The 23,703-nt window shown below is 38.8% G+C and overlaps 1 protein-coding gene and 1 pseudogene across 1 annotated transcript in view; both read left to right on the top strand.

The window, feature by feature from the left end:
• PPP1R2 (protein phosphatase 1 regulatory inhibitor subunit 2) overlaps positions 1-23,169 on the top strand; it is a 35,928-nt gene extending 12,759 nt beyond the window's left edge. Inside the window, exons 2-6 of the mRNA XM_003280422.4 lie at positions 7,150-7,257; positions 12,703-12,780; positions 13,819-13,913; positions 18,400-18,567; positions 20,642-23,169. Coding sequence (XP_003280470.1) covers positions 7,150-7,257; positions 12,703-12,780; positions 13,819-13,913; positions 18,400-18,567; positions 20,642-20,688 — 496 coding nt within the window. The 3' untranslated portion in view covers positions 20,689-23,169. The remainder of the gene's footprint in view (positions 1-7,149; positions 7,258-12,702; positions 12,781-13,818; positions 13,914-18,399; positions 18,568-20,641) is intronic.
• On the top strand, positions 14,382-14,494 carry LOC115837427 (annotated as a pseudogene).
• Positions 23,170-23,703: the final 534 nt, after the last annotated feature.

Below are 23,703 nucleotides of genomic sequence, written 5' to 3'. Positions count from 1 at the left end.
ATATGTTTTGATAGCTTATACATATTTATATGTATTATACAAAGGAAAGAATATGCTGAAATCAAATTATGAATGGCTTAGGGTGCTGGGATTGTGATTATTAAATTTTATTTTTAATTTCAAGAAAACATAATTTCTGCTTGTGTTCTGTAGTTCTTTTTCTTCAATCATTATCTTGCAAAAAATATTTACAGGATGTGGCGTTCTCTTTTTCCCATTAGAGATACTTTTTAAACTCCAGAGGTCTTTACTCATTCTTTTTTATCCTAAGCAACGATTATCAGTTGTCGTTGTCTTTTTTTTTTTTTTTTTTGAGATGGAGTTTCGCTCTTGTCATCCAGGCTGGAGCACAATGGTGCAGTCTCAGCTCACTGCAACCTTTGCCTCCTGGGTGCAAGAGATTCTCCAGCTTCAGCCCCCTGAGTAGCTGGGATTATAGGCATGCGCCACCAAGCGTGGCTAATTTTTGTATTTTAGTAGAGACAGGGCTTCATCATGTTGGCTGGGCTGGTCTCGAACTCCTGACTTCAGGTGATCTGCCCACCTCCTAAATTGTCATTTTTAATTCAATATTGTTAACATCACTTAGGAAGTAACTTGTTTTACTTTGAGATTATTTTTAAAATATTTTATTACAGTGTAATACACATACAGAAAAGCATATTAAGTATAAATTTAAAGTGTCAGAAATTATTACTAAAGCACACTCTGGCTGGGTGCGGTGTCTCACACCTATAATCCCAGCACTTTTTTTTTTTTTTTTTTTAAAAGACAGGGCATCCCTACGTTGCCCAGGTTGATCTCATTAAACTCCTGGGTTCAAGTGATCCTCCCACTTTGGCTTCCCAAAGTGTTACGATTTATAGGCATGAGCCACTGTGCCCAGCCCCCCAAAACTTAACTACTAGTGGCCTCTTGTTGACTAAAAGCCTTACAGGTAACATAAACAATTGATTAACTATATGTTTTGTATGTTACAAGTATTATGTTACTACATTCTTATAATACAGTAAGCTAGAGAAAAGAAAATGTTAAAATCGTAAGGAAGTGGATCATCATAAAGATCTTTATCCTGGTGGTCTTTCACATTGAGTAGGCTGAGGAGGAGGAGGGGTTGGTCTCACTGTCTTGGGTGGTAAAGGAGATAGAAGGAGAGGCAGGCTCACTTGGTGTAAGTTTACGAAAATACATCATAATTTATGCCTAACTTTTGTGCTTTTTCATTTCTCTTAAGATGCTTCTGTGTGGTGCTAATAATCTTCCTTCTACTGTTTAGTTTCAGTGTCCGTATCATAAAAGGGTCCATGTTGTAAAATAAGTCAAGCAGTCTCAAATAGAACTCTTTGTCAGACTGTCTAATGCCAATTTGTTTCCTGGCTTTGCTGCTTCTACATATTCTTCCGTATCCTCTGGCACTGATTCAGAAGCACTCATCTTTATCAAGTCATCTTCTGTTAATTCCTCTGATGTGATGTCTATTAGCTCTTGAATTTCAGGATCTATATCTTGAAACCCTTCACCCCACCAAATAATCCACAATCTCATTGGTTCCTTGATTGGCACTGTCATAAATCCCGTGAAGTCATGCGTGACATCTGGATACAGTTTTCTCCAGCAGGAATTCATTGTTTCAGACTTGACAGCTTCCTTAGCTTTTTCTATAACAACAATGGCATACACAGTGGTGAAACCCTTCCAGACTTTCATGATGTTCTCCATGAGGGTTGGCAGACTTTTCCATAGAGCAAGGATCCCCACACCCCAGGCCACGTGGCAGATGCCTGAGCTCCGCCTCCTGTCAGATCAGTGGTGGCATTAGATTCTCACAGGAGTGCAAACCCTATTGTGAACTGTGCATGCGTGGGATCTAGATTGCCCACTCCTTATGAGAATCTAATGCCTGGTGATCTGAGGTGGAACAGTTTCATCCTGAAACCTTCCCACCTGACCCCACACCACGCAAAAATTGTCTTTCACGAAACCGGTCCCTGGTGCCAAAAAGGTTGGGGACCACTGCATAGAGTACCATGTGTACTGAATCTTAAAGGTCCTCTGTGACCCCCTGATCTAGAAGTTAAATTGGAGATGTTGTGTTTGAGGATGAGTAAACCACCTTGACGCCTTCATAGGGTTGAACTCGTAGAGAGACATTGTCCAGAATGAAAACAACTTTAAAAGGTACTTTACTGCCAGGCACGTGGCTTGCGCCTGCAGCCCTAGCTGCTCAGGTGGCTGACACAGTCAGATCACTTAAGCCCAGGAGTTCGAGCATGCAGTGAGCTATGATTATGCCAGTGCACTCCAGCCTGGGTGATGGAGTAATACCCTGTCTCTCTCTTTTTTTTTTTTTTTTTTTATTTTAAAGCAGTTCTGTATTGGCAAGGTACTTCCTTACCTTGGGGACAGAACATTGATGGAACCAGGAGGGTTCTCATTGTCCAGACCTTCTACAACCACAAGACTGGCAGCTGGTGTTTATCTTTTCCCTTCAAGCCTCCGGGGTTAGCAGCTTTATAGTGAAGGACAGTTCTGATCACAAACCCTACTGCATTGGCACAAGACAGTAGAGTTAGCCTGTCCCTTCCTGCCTTAAATCCTGATGCTTGCTTCTCTTTTCTTACAAATAAATGTCCTTTGTGTCATTTTTTTTCCCCAGAAGCGGGCACTTTTATTCTCATTAAAAACCTGTACAGGCAGATCAGATATCCTTTCTCCTTAATAATTTTTTCTTTTTCTGGGCAGTCTCACTTTGCCACCCAGGCTGGATTACAGTGGCTTGATTGCAGATGGCTCACTGCAGCCTTGACCTCCTGGGCTCAGGTCATCCTCCCACTTCAGGCCACCCCCAAGTAGCTGGGACTGCAGGTGTGTGTGTGCCATCATGCCTGGCTAATTTTAAAATTTTTTTGTAGAGATAGTGTCTCACTATGGTTGCCCAGGCTGTTCTCAAACTCCTGGGCTCAAGAGCTCCTCCTGCCTCAGCCTCCCAAAGTGTGGGATTACAGGTGTGAGCCACTGCACCTGGCCCTTTCTCATTAATGATTTTCTTAATGGCCTCTGGGAACTCATCTGCAGCCTGTTGGTTGGCAGAAGCTGCTTCTCTGTTATCCTGTAATTTTAAAGCCAAACCTCTTTCTAAAATTATCAAACCATGGTTTGCTTGCATTAAATTCTCCAACTTCAGATTCTTCACCTTCTTTTTGCTTTAAATTATCATATAGTGACATCATTTTTTCTCAAATCATATTAGAGTCTATAGTCTTGTAGCAATCCTGCACTCACATAAAAGATGCATCGGCAATACAAAGGTATTTCACAAAATATGCAAGGTTTTCATGCTGGTATCGCTACTACAATGACAGCTTTGTGAATTCCCTTTTATTTTATTTTATTTTTACAATGGTCTTTATGATGGATTCATGTTTAAATGACTGGCAACCACAGTTGCAGAGCTCCATCTAAGGTACTCATCAAGCAGTTCAACTTTTTCTTGTAATGTCACAACTTTGCTTCTTGGGAATGCTTCCAGCATCTCTAGTGGCATTTTGTATGGATCCCATGGTGTTACTCAAGGTTTACAGTATTGCACTAAATAGGATAAAAAATACTCAAAAACCAAGAGAGATCACTTTTTATTGCAATAGGCAATTTACTGGAGCAACAAACTACTCACACTGAAACAACTAGCATCACTGAGCTTCTTTTTTTTTTTTTTTTCTGAGGCAGAGTCTTAATCTGTTGCCCAGGCTGGAGTGCAGTGGCATGATCTCAGCTCACTGCAACCCCTGCCTCCTGGGTTCAAGCGATTCTCCTGCGTCAGCCTCCATAGTAGCTAGAACTACAAGCGCAAGCCACCATGCCTAATTTTTTGTATTTTTGGTGGAGATGGGGGTTTCACCATGTTGGCTAGGCTGGTCTCGAACTCCTAACCTCAAGTGATCCACCCGCCTCGGCCTCCCAAAGTGCTGGGATTACAGACGTGCCTGGCTGCATCATAGAGCATTTTAAGCAAACTTGCAACACTTGAGGAGACTGCAGTAGCAATAAGAGATAGCTGTGAAACTGTGACATAGAGTAGTATGTACTGTGGTTAATTTTATGCAGTTATGATCCAACTGCAGAGGCACCATGTGTTGTATGTGCATGTTTTGATAAATTTTAACTTTACATTTTAACTAGGCTTGTGAATATTTTATGGTAGTAAATGATAGACTGTTCTCTACATATAATGCACTTATGACATAACTACTTTTAAGGTTTTTTTAATATTTATGGGCTATGTGGTTTATCTGAGTTTCTTCAAATTGTCACAAGCCTACAAAAAATTTTCCAGTAGATTTGTTGAAAAAAAATCTGCATATAAGTGGACCCACACAGTTCAAACTCATAATATTCAAGGGTCAACTATAAATAGAGTACAAGAAAAGATGTTTTTTTGGCTTCTCTATAGTAAAGGGTAACTGAAACTTGAACCTTCAATGTCTGTCTCCCAGTTAAATTTGTTTTTTGTTTTCTGCCACAAGCTCAACTATGACTGTGATAGGCAGAAGCCTAGGCATCTAAAGAAATCGGTATTGTTAAAGCAAGCTCTGTTTACCCAGTCTAGTTCAGTCCTAGAAGAGTGTGATGAGTTCCCTTAAAAATTACACAGTCCCACTCCTGGCAGGTGACTTTTTTCAAATCCTAAGGACATATTAATTTGATTAGGGCCAGGTGTGGTGGCTCATACCTGTAATTCCAGCACTTTGGGAGGCTAAGGCAGGGGAATTGCTTGAGGCCAGGAGTTTGAGACCAGCCTGACAACACAGCAAGACTCCACCTGTAAAAAAAACAAAAAAAAAAAATGAAAAATTAGCTGGGCATGGTGATGCATACCTGTGGTCCCACCTAGTCAGGAGGCTGAGGCAGGAGGATCACTTGAGTCCAGGAGTTCGAGACTGCAGTGAACTATGATCATGCCACTTTACCTAGCCTGGGGTGACAGAGTGAGACCCAGTCTCTTTAAAAAAGAGAGAAATTTTGACACATGCTACAATATGAATGAACCTTGAAGACATTATGCTTAGTGAGATACGCCAGTCACAAAAGGACAAATACTTTATGATTTCGCTTCTGCTAGGTACTGAGAGTGGTCACATTTCTAGAGATAGAAGTAGAATGGTGGTTGCCAGGTTTAGGGGCTGGGGAGAGTGGGGAGTTAGTACTAATGAGTACAGTTTCAGTTGGGGAAGATGAAAAAGTTCTGGAAATGAATGGTAGTGATGCTTGCACAATGATGTGAATGTTCTTAATGCCGTAGAATTGTACACTTCGTAATGGCTAGTGCTTACTTCAGGAGCACATACACTAGAATTGGAATGATACAGGGAAGATTAACCAAAAAACAAAAAGGTTAAAAAGGTGAATTTTATGTTATGTTTTACCACAATTTTAAAAAATGAAGAAAAAAAGTGCTTAGTCCGAAATGGGGACACTGTGGGTATATTAGGGTAGAAAGCAAAAGAATATGAAGTCACCTGCAAGAGTAAGCCTGTATAATTTTTACGGTAACTCATCAAACCATTTTGAGAGTTTGGAGAAGGGAATATGTTATTAAAATGTTGAGTATGTTATTCTTAAAGGGTATTTCAGGATCTGGGAAATTGAAAATACCTGCAGTAAAACCTTAACAATTTAGACCAAATGCAGAAAGGATTATTTAAATCAGTGTAACATTTACATTGATTCTTTTTAAGGCAGATTTTTCCAAGTACATACTAAGTAACAAACTATATGTAACAAAATAATGTTGGCTTGTAGAATGGTCTTTGAGGTCTTTTTTAAGGAGTATGTAAGAATTTAAAATGAAAGCATTCAATTATTGAGCACCTTAATAGTTGTGCAAATACTTCATTGAATGAAATTTAACAGATGTTTCTAAAGTACTTATAGGCCAGGCGCGGTGACTTACGCCTGGAATCCCAGCAGTTCAGGAGGCCCAGGCAGGCAGATCACATAAGGTCAGGAGTTCAAGACCAGCCTGGCCAACATGGTGAAACCCCATCTCTACCAAAAATACAAAAATTAGCCAGGTGTGGTGGCAGGCACCTTTAATCCCAGCTACTCAGGAGGCTGAGGCAGGAGAATCGCTTGAACCCAGGAGGCAGAGGTTGCAGTGAGCCGAGATTGCGCCATTGCACTCCAGCCTGGGCGACAAGAGCAAAACTCTGTCTCAAAAAACAAAAATAATGGCCCGGTCTGGTGGCTCATGCTTGTAATCCCAGCACTTTGGGAGGCCGAGGCAGGCAGATCACCAGATCAGGAGTTCAAGACCAGCCTGGCCAACATGGTGAAACCCTGTCTCTACTAAAAATACAAAATTAGGTGGGTGTGGTGGTGAGCGCCTGTAATCCCAGCTACTCAGGAGGCTGAGACAGGGGAAGCACGTGAACCGGGAAGGTGGAAGTTGCAGTGAGCCAAGATGGCGCCACTGCACTCCAGCCTGGGCAACAGAGTGAGACTCCATCTCAAAACAAAACAAAAATAATAAAGTACTTATAGAGAACTTCTATTGCTCTTCAAGTAAATCTGAATACACCATTTCTGAGCAAACCTTTATTTTTCTAGGTTAGAAATAAACAGAGCTGTAATTTATTTGCAATCTAATGATTTAGTGGTATCTGAGTTTGATGGGGTTTTCTCTATAGTTTTATGCTTTGAATCTTTATGTTCTGATTGTTAACAGATATCCCAGGAAGAAGTTATGCCAAGGAAATACTCCTGTTGTGTTTTTACCAAACAGTTCCTGGTATATAGATCAAAAATGCCTACTGACATCAGCGAATGTCTAGAGTTTGACTTGCATTATTTTATAGGCCAAATGAAGACTAAGCATGTCATAGTATAGTAATGTTTTGAATGCCTGATATAGATACTAAATATTGTGTTTTTAATATGTGGGCACTAGGTGTTCTATATTTACTGACATTTTATTGTAGTTACTTAATGGTTTTTACCCTGAGTCAGCTTCTATTCTAGGAAAGTATATGTGAAAATAGATGTTAGCCATCAGATAGAAGTTGAAATGTTAAATTTGGACATTTGTGAATTGTGATGTTCAGGTGTATCTTTTTCTGCATTGGGAAAAACATTTTTTCTTTTTAATTTTAGCAAAAAATCCCAGAAGTGGGATGAAATGAACATCTTGGCGACGTATCATCCAGCAGACAAAGACTATGGTTTGATGAAAATAGATGAACCAAGCACTCCTTACCATAGGTAATGCTACATAGACACCATTCCTCTTGTGACTGACTTCCATTTTGCATTTCATATGAACTTCTGGATAACAGCCTATTTGAATGTGTTTTATCGTAGGTTTGTTACTGGAGCACTAGTGAAGTCAGTAAACTAACTGCAATTGGTTTAGTGATGGTTTAAGTGATGTGTAAGTTTAACATTATGAAAGCCATTTTGTACATTGTAATGATAGTAGTAAATGTTTATTTGTTGCACCTCAGTGGTTGCCAGCTACTAATGGTGCATATATTAGTTTTAACTTCCATGAAAGGAAGATGAGATATGGGCTTGTCTGCTTCCCAAGTAGAAATCTGGGGTTTACTCAGTCTCTTTGCAGAGAAGCATAACTGCATGGATGGTAACCCACTGAAAGGTGTCATTATTACTGTTTATGTCTTTATTTTTTAACTTAATGTAATATTGTTGTTCAGATCATTACATGTAATTTTTGACAATTTCAAGTCTCAGAATTTTCTAAATGAATTGTGAAATTACATTATGCAGCAGTAACCAGTATGAAGACAAAAATAATGCAATAAGCATTATTATGAGAAGATGAAGATTCTAAATAAGTATAGATACCTAATTAAGATAATACCCTGGGCCAGGCGCTGTGGCTCACGCCTGTAATCCCAGCACTTTGGGAGGCCAAAGTGGGTGGATCACCTGAGGTGAGGTGTTCAAGACCAGCCTGGCCAACATGGTGAAACCCCATCTCTGCTAAAAAAAAAAATACAAAAATTAGCCGAGCATGGTGGCGGGCACCTCTGATCCCAGCTACTCGGGAGGCTGAGGCAGGAGAATTGCTTGAATCCAGGAGACGGAGGTTGCAGTAAGCCAAGATCATGCCATCGCACGCTAGTCTGGGCGACAAGAGCAAAACTCTGCCTCAAAAAAAAAAAAAAAAGATAATACCTTGGCTGGGCATGGTGACTCTTGCCTGTACTCCCAGCACTTTGAGATTACAGAGGCAGAGGTGGGAGTATTGCTTCAGGCCAGGAGATCAAGACCAGCCTAAGCAACATAGTAAGACTCTTTCTACCAAAAAAAAAAAAAGTTATGCCCTACCTACCTTGTATTGAAAAAAATAAAAGATTTCCAAGATTAAAATATTTTGTCATTGAATTAAGACAGCATAAATCCAGAAGTTGGCCGGGCACGGTGGCTTACGCTTGTAATCCCAGCACTTTGGGAGGCCGAGGCGGGCGGATCACGAGGTCAGGAGATCGAGACCACGGTGAAACCCCATCTCTACTAAAAATACAAAAAAATTAGCCAGGCGTGGTGGCGGGCACCTGTAGTCCCAGCTACGTGGGAGGCTGAGGCAGGAGAATGGCGTGAACCCCGGGGGGCAGAGCCTGCAGTGAGCCGAGATTGCGCCACTGCACTCCAGCCTGGGTGAAAGAGCGAGACTCCGTCTCAAAAAAAAAAAAAAAAAAAAAAAAATCCAGGAGTTACCATTAAAAGAGAGTTAACTGCAGTTTCCATTTGTTCTGTAGTGAAAGAAGAGTTAAGAACTACTGTATTTTAAGTCAGTGGGTGAAAACTTTGGAAGATAATTTGAAATAACCTGTTACTAACAAAAACAGTAAAAATAAAAAACATGAAGATATTAAAGATTGTGATGAACATAAAAAGAAATAATGAAATAGGTACAGATGCTGAAACTCAATGAAATTTGAGTGAATACACAGTTTTTTGTGGTGTATATGGATGTACCATGGAATATATATAAAAAAGAACAAAATAATGGCATTCACAGCCACCTGGATGGAGTTGGAGACCATTACTCTAAGTGAAGTAACCCAGGAATGGAAAACTAGACCTCGTATGTTCTCACTTTTAAGCGGGAGCTAAGCAAAGGCATAAGAATGATACAGTGGACTTTGGGGATGGGAGGGTTGAGAGGGGGTTGAGGGATAAAAGACTACACATTGGGTGCAGTGTACACTGCTCGGGTGATGGGTGCACCAAAATCTCAGAAATCGCCACTGAAGAACTTACCCGTGTAACCAAACACCACTTGTTTCCCAAAAACCTATTGAAGTAAAAATAAATTGAGGGGAAGAAAAACAATAAAATTACAATTAGTTAAAAAAAATACACATGTTAAAAAGAGGTTTATATTCTTTCTTTTCTCCTAAATTGCAGGTATATACTTTAAAAATCTTTAAAAAAAAAAAAAGATACAAGATCTGGCTATGTTGCCCAATGCAGTGGCTATTAACAGGCACAGTTACAGCACGCTACAGCCTGGAACTCCCAACTCAAGTGATCCTCCCTCCTCCGCCTCCCAAGTAGCTGACTATGGGCACACACCACCGTGCCCGACTTCTAAAACGTATATTAAAACCTTTATTGTACCAGAATCCAAAATCAGTGTTCTTTCTTTTTACTAAATGTAGTGGCCATCCCTCACGCACTCGTGTTAGTTGGGGATAAGTATCCTAAAAGAATTAAGATCAGACATGATTTAAAAAAAGTTGAGGCCAGGTGCAGTGGCTCAATGCCTGTAAATCTCAGCACTTTGGGAGCCCAAAGCGGGAGGATCGCTTAGCTTCCCAAAGAATGCTGGTTTTTTGGGTTTTTTTTGAGACGGAGTCTCACTCTGTGACCCGGTCTGGAGAGCAGTGGCACGATCTTGGCTCACTGCAAGCTCTGTGTCTCAGGTTCAAGAGATTCTTGTGCCTCAGCCTCCCAAGTAGCTGGGATTACAGGCATCCACTACCACGCCTGGCTAATTTTTGTATTTTTAGTATTGACAGGGTTTCACGGTGTTAGCCAAGCTGGTCTCAAACTCCTGACCTCAAGTGATCCACCCACCTCAGCCTCCCAAAGTGTGGGATTACAGGCGTGAGCCACCACGCCCTTCCCCAAAGAACTCTTGCCCAGGAGTTCAAGACCAACCTGGGCAACAGAGTGAGACTCTGTCTCCACAAAAAAAAAAAATTAAAACAAATTCGGCTAGGCGCAGCAGCTCACGCCTGTAATCCCAGCACTTTGGGAGCCTGAGGCGGGTGGATCACCTGAGGTCAGTTCAAGACCAGCCTAGCCAACATGGTGAAACCCCGTCTCTACTGAAAATACATAAAAATTTCCAGACGTGGTGGTGGGCGCCTGTAACCCCAGCTACTCAGGAGGTTGAGGCAGGAGAATCACTTGAACCTGGGAGGCAGAGGTTGCAGTGAGCTGAGATCACGCCATTGCACTCCATCCTGGGCAACCAGAGCGAAACTCTGTCTCAAATTAAAAAAGTAAAATTATCCAGAGGTGGTGGTGTGTACTTGTAGTCCCAGCTACCTAGGAGGCTGAGGCAGGAGGACTGTTTGAGCCCTGGAGGTCGTAGCTGCAGTTAGCCATGATCACATCATTGCACTCCAGCCTGGATGACAGGGAGACCTTGTCTCTAAAGAAAAAGAAAAAAAGATTTTCAGAATAGCTATGGCCATTATTTTTTGATTGTTAATAAATGTGATTTGAATGATAGATATTTGCCATTCAAATAGCCAGGAAAGTTATTTGGTCCCTAAGTAATTGAGGCTATGTGTATGCAGAGATACCTGTGTCCTGCTTTTACCAGTTCACTGCTCGGTTTTATCATTTCTTTCCATGACTTTCTTTTTTCTTTTTGAGAGTTTTATTTGGCCAGCCATGGTAGCTCACCCTTGTAATCCCAGCACTTTAGGAGGCTGAGGTGGGAGGATTGCTTGAGCTCAGGAATTGGAGATGAGCCTGGGCAACATAGAGAGACCCCGTCTCTACAAAAAATAAAAAGAATTAAGCCAGGAATGGTAGCACATGCTTGTAGTCCCCGCTACACAAGAGGCTGAGGTGGGAGTATCACTTGAGCCCGGGAAATTGAGGCTGTAGTGAGAGCCGTGATGGTGCCGCTGTACTCCTGGGTGACAGAATGAGACCTTGTCTCAAAAAAAAAAAAAAGTTTTATTTAAGTGAAGATGCTTTTTATAGAAACATCATGTCTTATTACCTAAGAATCGCACAGTTAGTATACAAGAAGTTATTGCTTCTATATACATGCACATATATAAACATAATTCAGTAAATTTTACAACTAGAATTTTCTATAGAACAATTCTATAAACAAAATGGGCCGGGCGCGGTGGCTCACGCTTGTAATCCCAGCACTTTGGGAGGCCGAGGCGGGCGGATCACAAGGTCAGGAGATCGAGACCACGGTGAAACCCTGTCTCTACTAAAAATACAAAAAATTAGCCGGGCGTGGTGGCGGGCGCCTGTAGTCCCAGCTACTTGGAGAGGCTGAGGCAGGAGAATGGCGTGAACCCGGGAGGCGGAGCTTGCAGTGAGCCGAGATTGCGCCACTGCACTCCAGCCTGGGCGACAGAGCGAGACTCCGTCTCAAAAAAAGAAAAAGAAAATGTTTATTTTACCTTACTTTGCTTAATTAAACCCAATAACATAGATCAGTTTATTTCAACTTCCCTTAGAAAAAAGAGCATCATCTAAACTATAGACTTACTTGTCACCTTAATTAACCAGGAAATGGATAAACTGGCAGTATTTTATAAATAGCTGAGTTCTGCTTTATATACTTTCCAGTGGCTTAAGAATTAAGGATGCCCATTTTTGCATTGAAGTGGGGAGCAAATTTTTCATTAGAGGGTAGAGTGAGAAAGCTAATGTAAACTTCTGGAATTAGATCTTTGGGATCGAATTTTGTTATTTTACCCAGTCTTGTGTCTGCATAGATCTTTTGTCTCTGTCTTAAGATTGATGTAGAAATACATGTTCTAAAACCAGACAGTGATTTACTTTGCATTACTTGTTCCTTCCCACTGGATGGAATAATTAAAACTTTTTTTTTTTTCAGATCATTTACGTTTTCAGTACAGTTGTTCGTCATTATCCATGGAGGTGTCAGGACCTCCCTCAGATACCAAAATCCTCAGATACTCAAGTCTCTGATATAAAATGGCATTGTAGATGTATATAATTATGCACATCCTCCTGTATATTTAAAATCATCTCTGTGTTACTTATATTACCTAATAAAATGTAAATACTATGCAAATAGTTGTTACACACTGTATCATTTAGGGAATAATGATAAGAAAAAAGTCTACATGTTTAGTACAGATGAAATTTTTCTTTTCTCCGGCTGTTTTCAGTCCACGGTTGAATTCATGGATGTGGATCCTGTGGATGTGGCAGGCGGACTGTATTTATGTTTTTTTTTTTAATCATTTGGAGTCTTTTCTTGATTGGGTGCTATACTTTTAAGTATTTGTATTGAATAGGAACTACATAAAGGGAAACCTCACAGATAACAACAGAGCTATAAATACATTGATATGTTAAGTAGGTTGATAAATTGTTTTTCTACCTTGTTTTTGTGGCTGAAAATTTATGTTTCAGGTATTAATTACAATGTGCTTGTCATACTAGTATGATGGGTGATGATGAAGATGCGTGTAGTGACACCGAGACCACTGAAGCCATGGCGCCAGACATCTTAGCCAAGAAGTAAGTACTAATGACTGGAGCACATTTTCACTTAGGCTGTTTATCATTGTGCAGAGTTAAAAGCATTCTACATTGCTTTCCCTGTATAAGCGGAAAGAAAAGGCTGTTTATCAACATTTTTTATGCCAACTTTTTTTTCCTTTTTTTCCCCTTTTTTCACCTTCTGAGTCATCAACTTTTATAGTCTTGTCTCTTGATTAAAATCAAGGTATGTAGGTGGCAGGAAGACCAGTGTACCTGCACTTGGGATACTGAAATATGTCACTTCCGTGTGGGGGTTTTTATTTGTTTTTTGAGACAAAGTCTCGCTCTGTCACTCAGGGTAGAGTGCAGTGGTGTGATCTCAACTTACTGCAACCTCCACCTCCCAAGTTCAAGCAATTCTCGTGCCTCAGCCTCCCCAGTAGTAGCTGGGATTATAGGCCCATGCCACCAAGCCTGGCTAATTTTTGTATTTTTAGTAGAGACAGGGTTTTGCCATATTGGGCAGGCTGGTCTCGAACTCTTGACCTCAAGAGATCTGCTGGCTTGAGCCTCCTAAAGTTCTGGGATTACAGGGGTGAACCACCGCGCCTGGCCCCTGCCTCCTGTTTTTAAAGGTAGCAGTGAGAAAGGCAAAAATAAGTTAATTCGTAAAAGCACTCTTCCTTTGCTACTTACTGATTTCTAGCACCCATTCCACTGTTCTTGTCTGTGCTCATGTCTACTCTTTTTATTCTTTTTTTTTTTTTTTTTTGAGACAGGGCCTTGTTCTGTCACTCAGGCTGGAGTGCAGAGGCGCAGTCAAAGCTCATTGCAACCTCAAACTCCTGGGTTTAACCCAGTGCTCCCACCTCAGCCTTCCAAGTAGCTAGGACCACAGGCGTGTACCACCATGCCCAGCCCATTTCTGCTCTCTTGCCTTTTATTTTCCTCATCAGGTTATAGCTAGCACATTAATGATCTTCAGATGTTTTTGTAAGAATCAACAGTTGAATAAGGCTCTTAAATAATATCAAAACATCACTGTTAATTTCTTTGTACATGATTGTTGCATAGATTAGCTGCTGCTGAAGGCTTGGAACCAAAGTATCGGATTCAGGAACAAGAAAGCAGTGGAGAGGAGGATAGTGACCTGTCACCTGAAGAACGAGGTAGTTTGTTTCCTTTCCTGCTTTCATCATGATGCTAGTAGTTTTTGCTAAGATAAATCCATTATTTGGAAGATGAGCAAATGATTTTCATTTTGGGGACACGGGGGAGGAAAATGAAAGCAACATCTTTATAATTCAAATACTACTTGTGTGTTTTGTTGTGTAATAGTTTTTTACCCCTAATTTCAAGAATATGGGGAAGTATTACCATCTTTAAAGTAATTATAAGTATTATTTTCTTTGTACTTTTTAGTGCAGAGTAGATACTCAGTAAATACTTTTTAAATTAATGCATTTCAAGTCATTGAGCGTTTGGACGGTCTTAAAGTGGATAGCCGAAAGAGCTAATTTCCCAATTGCTTATGCTTTTTCTGTTGTTGGACAGTGGTGTAACTTAACAAATGAACCAAGATGATCAGATGCAGAGTGAAGGTCTTTATTAGGTCCCATCAATCAAAAGGAGCAGTAGTGTCATAGGAAAGGAGATGGAGACAGCCGTCCCCTTCACAGGGATGGAAGAGGGTCTTGTAGGCCATTCAGCACATACACATTTAAGGCATTGCTGCCAGCTCATGCTTTCTGTTTCCACAAGTAAAAGTGGTTACCTGTGGAGGCTGGGAGAAAAGGAATATGTCTTATCTTGTTGCATTTTATACTTTTTGATTCATGTGAATATATAATCTTCTCAGGAATTAAAAAATTGTGTGTAGTTTATTTGCAACTATTTTTAAAGGAGAATCCAAGCTTGTGGGTAGAGGGGAAAGATATAAGAAAAGCACATACTCACAAAAAAGAGGAAGAAGGAAAATACGGTAGAAACCTACTTGAAGTGTTCGGCATAGGGACTACCTATACTGTGAAGAAGCTGAAAAACTTGAGAACAAAGGATCTTTGTCGTGTAGCTGCTAAGGTATCATTTACTAGTCTTTCCTATCATCTTCAGAATATAGCCTGTTCAACAGAGCTGTGATGGGCTGAGCCTAATACTTGTACGAGAGAAATTTTACATGTAGCATATTCTCGAGTTGTATTGTATCTCAACTTCCAGTGACTTCCAATTTATTTTCCCAAAATATACCCCAAAAGATCCTTGAAAAGTATTTTAAATAAAAATAGTTTCTGGAGTTTGTTTCCTCATTACTCTCTAAAAACATGATCTGTTGAGAATAAAGAATTTTTTGTTAATGTCAGTTTTAATTGAGAGATCTTTTTCTCAAGTTGTGATTTCATGAGTCAACCAGCAGGGGGAGCCATTTGACTAATTATTTCATTAATTCATTTTCCACTGGTGGGGTTGTTGAATTATATAGATGTTACGTGGCTGAAAAATTGTTGTCTATTGACAGTAAATAGCTTAGGGAGAAAAAAATTGTAACTCACAGCATAGCAATTAAGATTATTGTCTAAGGAGACAGACAAACCTAAGTTTGTGCTCCAGGTATGCCACTTGGCTAATCTGCATAATTTCTCCGAGCCTCAGTTTTCTCATTTCTAAATTGGCAGCTGTAAAAATATTTTGGTGACTACTAAATGAGTTAAAGCATTTAAAGCACTTAGCACTGATCTTGGCATATTGTGAGCACTCACTAAATACTAACTTTTAACAACTTAATCAAGATATTCCCCCATAAAAAGTAAAAGTAGGTATAAAAAGAATAATTCACTTGTTGTGTTCATATAAATAGTCTACCTTAACCTTTTTAAATGTTAGTTATGACTTATTAAGAATCATGATGGCCGGGTTTGGTGGCTTATTCCTGTAATCCCAGCACTTTGGGAGGCTGAGACAGGAGGATTTCTTGAGGCCAGGAGTTTGAGACCAGCCTGGCCAACGTGGCGAAACCCCATCTCTACTAAAAATACAAAAATTAGCCAGGCGTGGTGGTGTGCGCCTCTAATCCCAGCTACTCGGGAGGCTGGGGCACAAGAATTGCTTGAACCTGGGAGGTGGAGGTTGCAGTGAGCCGGTATCATGCCACTGCACTCCAGCCTGGGTGACAGAGTGAGACTTTGTCTTTAAAAAATAAATAAATACATAAACATGATGCACAGTTTGAAAAACGCTGGCTCATATTGAGAAAATAATAGAACAAATGCACAATATATTATATATGTAGTCTTAAAAACATTGAAAATTGCTGATATACCTTCACAAAATACAAACGAACCAAAAGAAATATTGGAAACTTGAAGCAAATCGGAAATCTTTAACCAAGAATAGGGAATTAAATTATAACTCAATAACTTGTAACGATTTTAAAATTATATAAATCATTGTGTACATGGCAGAATGTTTACTGTATGTTCATATACTTTATTGTCTAAACTGGGTAATTATTACAGTTCTTTTTTTTTTTTTTTTTTTTGAGGCAGAGTCCTGCTCTGTCGCCCAGGCTGGAGTGCGGTGGTGCGATCTCCTCCACTCACTGCAACCTCCACCTCCCAGGTTCAAGTGATTCTCCTGCCTCAGCCTCCTGAGTAGCTGGGATTACAGACGCACGCCACCACACCCAGCAAATTTTTTGTATTTTCAGTAGAGATGAGGTTTCACCGTGTTAGCCAGGATGTTCTCAAACTCCCGACCTCGTGATCTGCCCGCCTTGGCCTCCCAAAGTGCTGGGATTACAGGCATGAGCACTGCGCCCAGACTTTAGTATAAGTTTTAAAAATATAAGTATAGATGTTGATAAAGCTTAGGGAATTAAGAAAGTACTGGCCAGGTGCGGTGGCTTACACCTGTAATCCCAGTGCTTTGGGAGGCCGAGGCAGGTGGATCACTTGAGGTCAGGAGTTCAAGACCAGCCTGACCTACATGATGAAACCCCATCTCTAGTAAAAAAAACAAACAGAGAGAAAGTACTTTGGAGGCCAGGTGTGGTGGCACGCATCTGTAGTTCCAGCTACTTGGGAGGCTGAGGTAGGAGGACTGCTTGAGCCCAGAAGTTGGAAGCCAGCCTGAGCAACAGTGAGATCTTATCTCTAAAAATTAAAAATTTAAAAAAAGAAGAAAGTACTGTAAATACCCTTATTGAGAGATGTCTCTGCTCTTTAAAAAATAAATAAATTTTTGAGCTATGGTCTCGCTTGTCAACCCAGGCTGGAGTGCAGTGGCATAGTCGCGGCTCACTGCAGTCTCAGCCTTCTAAGCTTAGCCAATCCTCCCATCTCAGCCTTCCCAGTAGCTGGGACCACAGTTGTGTACCACCACACCCAGCTAATTTTTTGAAATTTTTTTGTAGAGATAGGGTCTTGCCATGTTGCCCAGGCTGGTCTTGAACTCCTGGGATTACAGGCATGAGCCCTAGCATCTGGCCTCTGCATTTTTGACATTGAAATATTTTAATGAAATTTTTAATAAAACAATGGTGAAGCCAGGCGCAGTGGCTCATGCCTGTAATCCCAGCACTTTTGGAGGCCAAGGCAGGCACATCACCTGAGGTCAGGAGTTCGAGACCAGCCTGGCCAACATGATGAAACCCTGTCTCTACTAAAACTACAAAAATTAGCTGGGAGTGGTGGCACATGCCTGTGATCCCAACTACTCGGGAGACTGAGGCAGGAGAATCGCTTGAACCTAGGAGGCTAAGGTTGCCGTGAGCCAAGATTGCGCCATTGCACTCCAGCCTGGGCAATTAGAGCGAAACTCCATCTCGAAAAAAAGAAAAAATAAAACAACGGTGAATGATTTTAATGCTGTTCATTGGTAAAATAGCTGGCAATTTTATATTGGCCCCCTCTTTTCTGTTTTTTTTTTTTAATTTTCTGATCTAAGGAAGTTAAAAACCTTAAAATTATGTATTCATAAATAGTTGCTCTAATGTGATCAGTTGTGTTGCTGCCAGCTTTATGTGTCTATGGTGAAGACTAAAATGAAAGAATAATTTGGAGTCACTTCACCATTACTTTATAATAGGTTTTTCTTAAAATTACTCTGAAAATGAGGTTATGTTTTTAGCCAACAATGTCTTAAATCATGGCAGTTTCTTAACAGGTAATTGTTTTAAAGGATTTTTTCTTAATTATAAAAATAGAAAATAATAAAATATTAAAACTACTTCGTTGTTCCTTGACTCAGAATTAACCACTGTTAATTGCTGAGTCTTATTTTTCTCTGTGTGTGTGTATGTGACAGGCATTGTACATAATAAATATAGTATATGGTGTTGTAACTTGCTTTTTTGTCATCATTTAACTCTTTCTGGATAATTTTCCCGTAGCTTTAATCTTTCTTCACAAATATAATTTCTAATGGCTGGGTATATTCTTGTTCTTCCATTGAGATGAATGCCAGAAGTAAATATTTTAAATTTTGCAGGCCCAGTGGTCTCTATTACGAACTACTCAACTCTGCCATTGAACACAAAAGCAGCCTTAAGCATGACAAAAACAAATGAGCATGACTGTTTCAATAAAATTTTATTTATAAAACAGGCATGGGCCAATCCTTGAGCTCAAACTTCCTAAGTTTACATTTTGCATCTTATAGAAAAAAAGCGACAATTCGAAATGAAAAGGAAGCTTCACTACAATGAAGGACTCAATATCAAACTAGCCAGACAATTAATTTCAAAAGATCTACATGATGATGATGAAGATGAAGAAATGTTAGAGACTACAGATGGAGAAAGCATGAATACGGAAGAATCAAATCAAGGTTAAATGTTTGGAAAATGTCACTGAGACTTTTGTGATGCTCTGTGCCTAAGATAATATACTTTATTTTGCTTTAAACTTGTGAAAAAACAGAAAATTTTGCTGAGATTCACTTTATTATACCAAATGTTCCTAAAATTTTAACCCCCATGGCCAGTTTCAGAATAATAAAGTTTTAATACCCAGAGTTGATTTGATTTTAGACCATATGTTTTATTATATGGCTTTCTTCTGGTTTACTTGCCTTTAGGCAAGGATGTTTGTCTTCATATTAAGCTATATTTTATTTTGAATATTTTAGGTCATGTTGTATTTGTCATAACGATCTAAAGTTTAAAAATTTTTAAATGAAACATTTTTTTTTGAGACAGAGTCTCGCTCTGTCGCCCAGGCTGGAGTGCAGTGGTGCGATCTTGGCTCACTGCAAGCTCCGCCTCCCGGGTTCCTGCCATTCTCCTGCCTCAGCCTCCTGAGTAGCTGGGACTACAGGTGCCCGCCACCACGCCTGGCTAATTTTTTGTATTTTTAGTAGAGACGGGGTTTCACCGTGTTAGCCAGGATGGTCTCAATCTCCTGACCTTGTGATCCGCCCGCCTTGGCCTCCCAAAGTGCTGGGATTACAGGCGCGAGCCACCGTGCCCGGCCTGAAACATGTTTTTAGTATGGAAGATTTGTTTTTACATCCCTTTAGGTACAAAGTATGTCATGTCTTTCCAATACGGATTCTTTTGACTGTTGGATTAAGTTATTTAACTGTTTTTGTTTTTGTTTTTATTTTTTTGAGTGTTAGACGCCCAGCCCCTGCAGCCTAGCAACTCCTGATCTGTCATAGGAAATAGGTTCTATTTATTTTTTATGAACTGTTACTCTGGTATTTAATGAAGTGAATCTTCTGCACCACTAATGAAGATTTTTTTGTGCCCACCACCTACTCCTTGTACTTAACAAACTTCATACTTTTCAGTGGAGGCGTAACTGATTTTATTTGTGGTGCCCAAAATGGTTAAGTCTTAGGAAATTAAATAATTATTATACTACCATTTTGGTAAGCATAGTATGAAATATGAATAATTCTATGATACAGCCTGATGAGTTGCTGTCTCACAGTGTCAGGATTACAGTACTTTTTGTTATTCCATAATATGCTTCAGCCTTTTAGTCTATTTCATATAGCCTTTCATTTCCATTATATATCCCATAGTCTGTTTAACTTATATTTCACTTGAGCAAACTTCATCTTACATAGTAGCTGTGGCATGTTTCTATTATCCGTTTTTATTTTTATTTTATTTTTTATTTGTTATAGAGGCAGGGTTTTTTGTTTGTTTTAATGCCATTTCTTTTGAAAAATAACTATGGCATTTTGTCCGTCTCTGCTTATAAGATACTACATTTCACACATTTAGTACATAAATATATTTTTTGTTTAAGTTTAATGGAGGATTAGAATTTTGTATTAGCTCAGTGCCTGATTTTTCTTCACTGGAGATGAAGTACACCTTGCAAAGGAGTATATCCTGCTTAGCATTATAAAACCCACAAGAATAGGGTGAGACTTAGGGAAATAAGTACCTTATTTATCCCCTACCCTTTTTGGGCCCTTAACATTTTACCAGCTTTTAAGATCTCTAAGTTCTGTAGAACCCATTAGTTTTTGGGCAGTGTCAGTCTCCTCCCTTCCCCCTTTCCTCCCCCATTCACACAATTCGTTGGAGAAAATTGACGTGTTTGGACTCTTAGGTGATATTTTATAGCTTTGACGTAATAAATATATATCTTTTTATAGCTCTGGATATTTGAGTTGTCGTAAACTCTTACCTTTCCACCTGTGACTTACAGAAATGTTCAATCTGAAACCTGTTTGTTTTATCAGCAAGTAGACACTTCTGTTCTTTAGACTATTTAGGGGAGTGTATAGATTCTTCAATTTCAGTCTAAATCAGCCTACATGAAATATACCTTATTTGTTTTTAAAATTTTTATATTTGCTTGTCATGCATGCTAATAGAAGGGAACTTTAGCCAGGGTTGACAATATATAACAAATTATGTTGACTTTTTCTTTTATCTTTGCAGGATCTACTCCAAGTGACCAACAGCAAAACAAATTACGAAGTTCATAGAAGAGATTTGTTCAACACTGCAATTGTTTGTTAGATATAAACCCTATGACTATAATACATTGCTTCTTGTTCTCCACAATTCATGACTTAAGTACCAAAATGCATACCAGTTATTATATATTGCCAAGAATTAAATGATAAACTTAGAGACTGATTAGACTGAAAATGCCTAATTGATATATATATTCTTGTGCCTAGTACTTTACCACAAATACAGTGTAATATCATCAGTCCAAAACTGCATTACTTTTGTAAAAACACTGGTTAATTTGTATAAGATATTATAGAGCTTTTTATGCTTTAGAAGTTAAACAATATCTTTGGGGGGGAACTAATTTATTTTCATCACTCGAAATGTGGTAGCTCTTACAAAGTTTGTTGATTTGTTTTTTTAAAAATCAAAAGCCAATTGAACAACAGGATATATAGACTGATAAATATTCAGGCTGTATTTTAACACTTGTCTTCAACTTGATTTGTCTCTTTAATTGAAAGAATTATAAGAGTTACTGTTGCATTTTCTGACCTACTACCTTTAAAATTCCTGTTGAGGTTCTTTGTGTTTACAAGGAAAGGACTGAACTTTTTCTCATCAAAACTAGCTTTTTTCCCCACAAATAAATTATCAGGTTAAACTTTCACCAATGTCTGCTCTGTTTTTTGTTTTTTGGGGGCTTTTTTGTTTGTTTTTGTTTTTTAATGTTTTTGGTTCACTGGGCAGACTTCAGAGCAGTTTTTTAAAAAAATAAATATTCTAATGTAACTGTCTCTCCATTCCCTTTAAATACCTGTCTTAACCTCCTGCTTTTATTTCCTACTCCTTTCCACACACACGCACACAATCTTTTACCTTTTAAAGGATCATTAAGATTGTCACGACATTAGGAATTCTTTCTGTCACTCTTCTGTCATTTGCTGCTATGTTGAAATTCTTATTTTGACCATCAATGCCTATGAATTCTTCTAATACACGAAGAAAATAGATTGAGTAGCAGCAGTACTATAGGTGGGAAATACCATTTAACTGCTGAATTTCTATACCTCTCTGATTTACAGATTGCTAATTAAATGGCTATTATTAGTTTGGCTTAATTAGACTTAAGAAAACAACTAACTGAGGGGTTTTTTTGTTTTTTGAGGGTTTTCTTTGCATGAGAATTGTATGTAACCAGTGATATGATTATTCCTGAATGTACAGACAGAAGTAAGCCTGGACATTGTTTAACTTAAAAACTTTAAATAGTCCCTGCTTTAAGGGAATACGATAATGTGTACTATGACAAATGTACTTTATTCTTCTAACACAGTAAGAATTATGTGGAATTTTTTCCTTAAACAAAGTGCAGGAAAGCCCTGTGTGTCTTGGTTTAGTTATGGTTTCATTTCTAGCCATACAATTGATGAATTGTATATAATTTTTGTTAGTACCAAAATAATCCGTAATATGAACAGACTTCTAAAATAATGTCTGTGTATTTTATATATATATATACATATATAAAAGAAGGCTTTTATTGAACAGCTTATCTTCCACTTGCAGGTTTATGGAAATATCAGTATTTCAAAATAAATAAAAAGTGGGAGAATTCTTTGCTGTTAGAAGAATGTGGTTATTATTTTGATTTTTTTAAATGAGATATATAATCCAAGTACTGCTGAACTATAAGTGCAGTATTCTAAACATTTCAGCCTAGTAATACCACTGATTTAGAAACAAAACTGTTTATCTCTGGTTTCTGAATTTAGAATGTTGGGATTACCTGTTTAAATCTGTCTTGGGGGATGTAGAGATTTAAGTCTGTACATATGCGTGCACATATATTCATGCACCCTCTGATTTTGGTTTTCTTGTTTCTGAGTTCTTAGAAAGTATCCACATACTCTTTTTTTTTGTAGAAGTAGCTGTCGTAGAGTGAAGAAAAGGATAAGACTTTAAACAGTTGATTCTTTTTGTGTTTTCTACAAACTATTTTTTGAAATTTAAATCACAAGCAAACTTGTTTTCTGGTTTTTAGAAAGTAGATGATGATTTCAGAGGAGTAAGGCATGCCAAGCAGCATGCTCAGTGGGTTTTAGGCTGTCAAATGTAGCCGAGAAAAGGTATGTTCAAGTCATAAGTAGCTAATTGATAGGGTATGAACTAGTCAAAATATGAACCATTATGATTCAAGTTAGATTTTCCTCTGGAGTGACAGATCTGAATGTTCAGTTCTAGCCATGGTAGATTTTACTTTCAACTTTTTAATCAGTATCACTTTCTGTGCTTAACTCTTTGGTGTTACCTTGTCCGTTTTCATTTGTCTAAAATTCTGCAGAGGTGACTAAAATTTGACATAATGGTATAAATGGATTGTTAAGGTAACTTTCAGTTGAAGATTAAAGCAAGATACCATTTTCCCCATGACTTTGATTTTGTTTACATTTTTCCCTTTCAGTTAGTATACACTACACATACTGTAATAAAATACAATAATATGACAATTGTCTGTGTGTCGATTTTATTTTATTGCTACTTAGCTATCTCAAGACCATAATCCATTGACCAAGTGCTCTGGATACCAGGAGTGGATCATGGATTACGCTGTGGCAAAGTAGTTTTTTTAGTCATAGTAGCATTGTGCTCAGTCCCTTACATCTAATCCTCAAAACCGCCACACAGAGCAAGCATTCTTACCTACGCTTTGTAAGTGAGGAAAATGCCCTTGGTCAAATTATTTATTAATAGTTTCAGTGCCTCACACATGCTAAATGACAGGATTTAAATCCAAATCTAACTAAATTTCATGGTCTTTAGTCATACATTTTTTGATGTAGAAAACATTTTAGAAATTGTACCTTACAAATAAATGTATATGGATTATTGATACGTAACTGTATGCTTTAGGAGTAGCATTTTTCAGGTGTTTGGGCTTCTGGGGTTTGTTAAAATCTGAAAAATTGGAAATAATTTAATTTTGTTTGCAGTTTGTGTGCCATCTAGGAAAAATCGCTCAAAAGCACAAATAGCCAGTGGCT

This window comes from Nomascus leucogenys, chromosome 11, assembly GCF_006542625.1.
Source record: "Nomascus leucogenys isolate Asia chromosome 11, Asia_NLE_v1, whole genome shotgun sequence".
Taxonomy (NCBI): domain Eukaryota; kingdom Metazoa; phylum Chordata; class Mammalia; order Primates; family Hylobatidae; genus Nomascus; species Nomascus leucogenys.
This window is presented reverse-complemented; position numbering and strand designations above follow the sequence as displayed.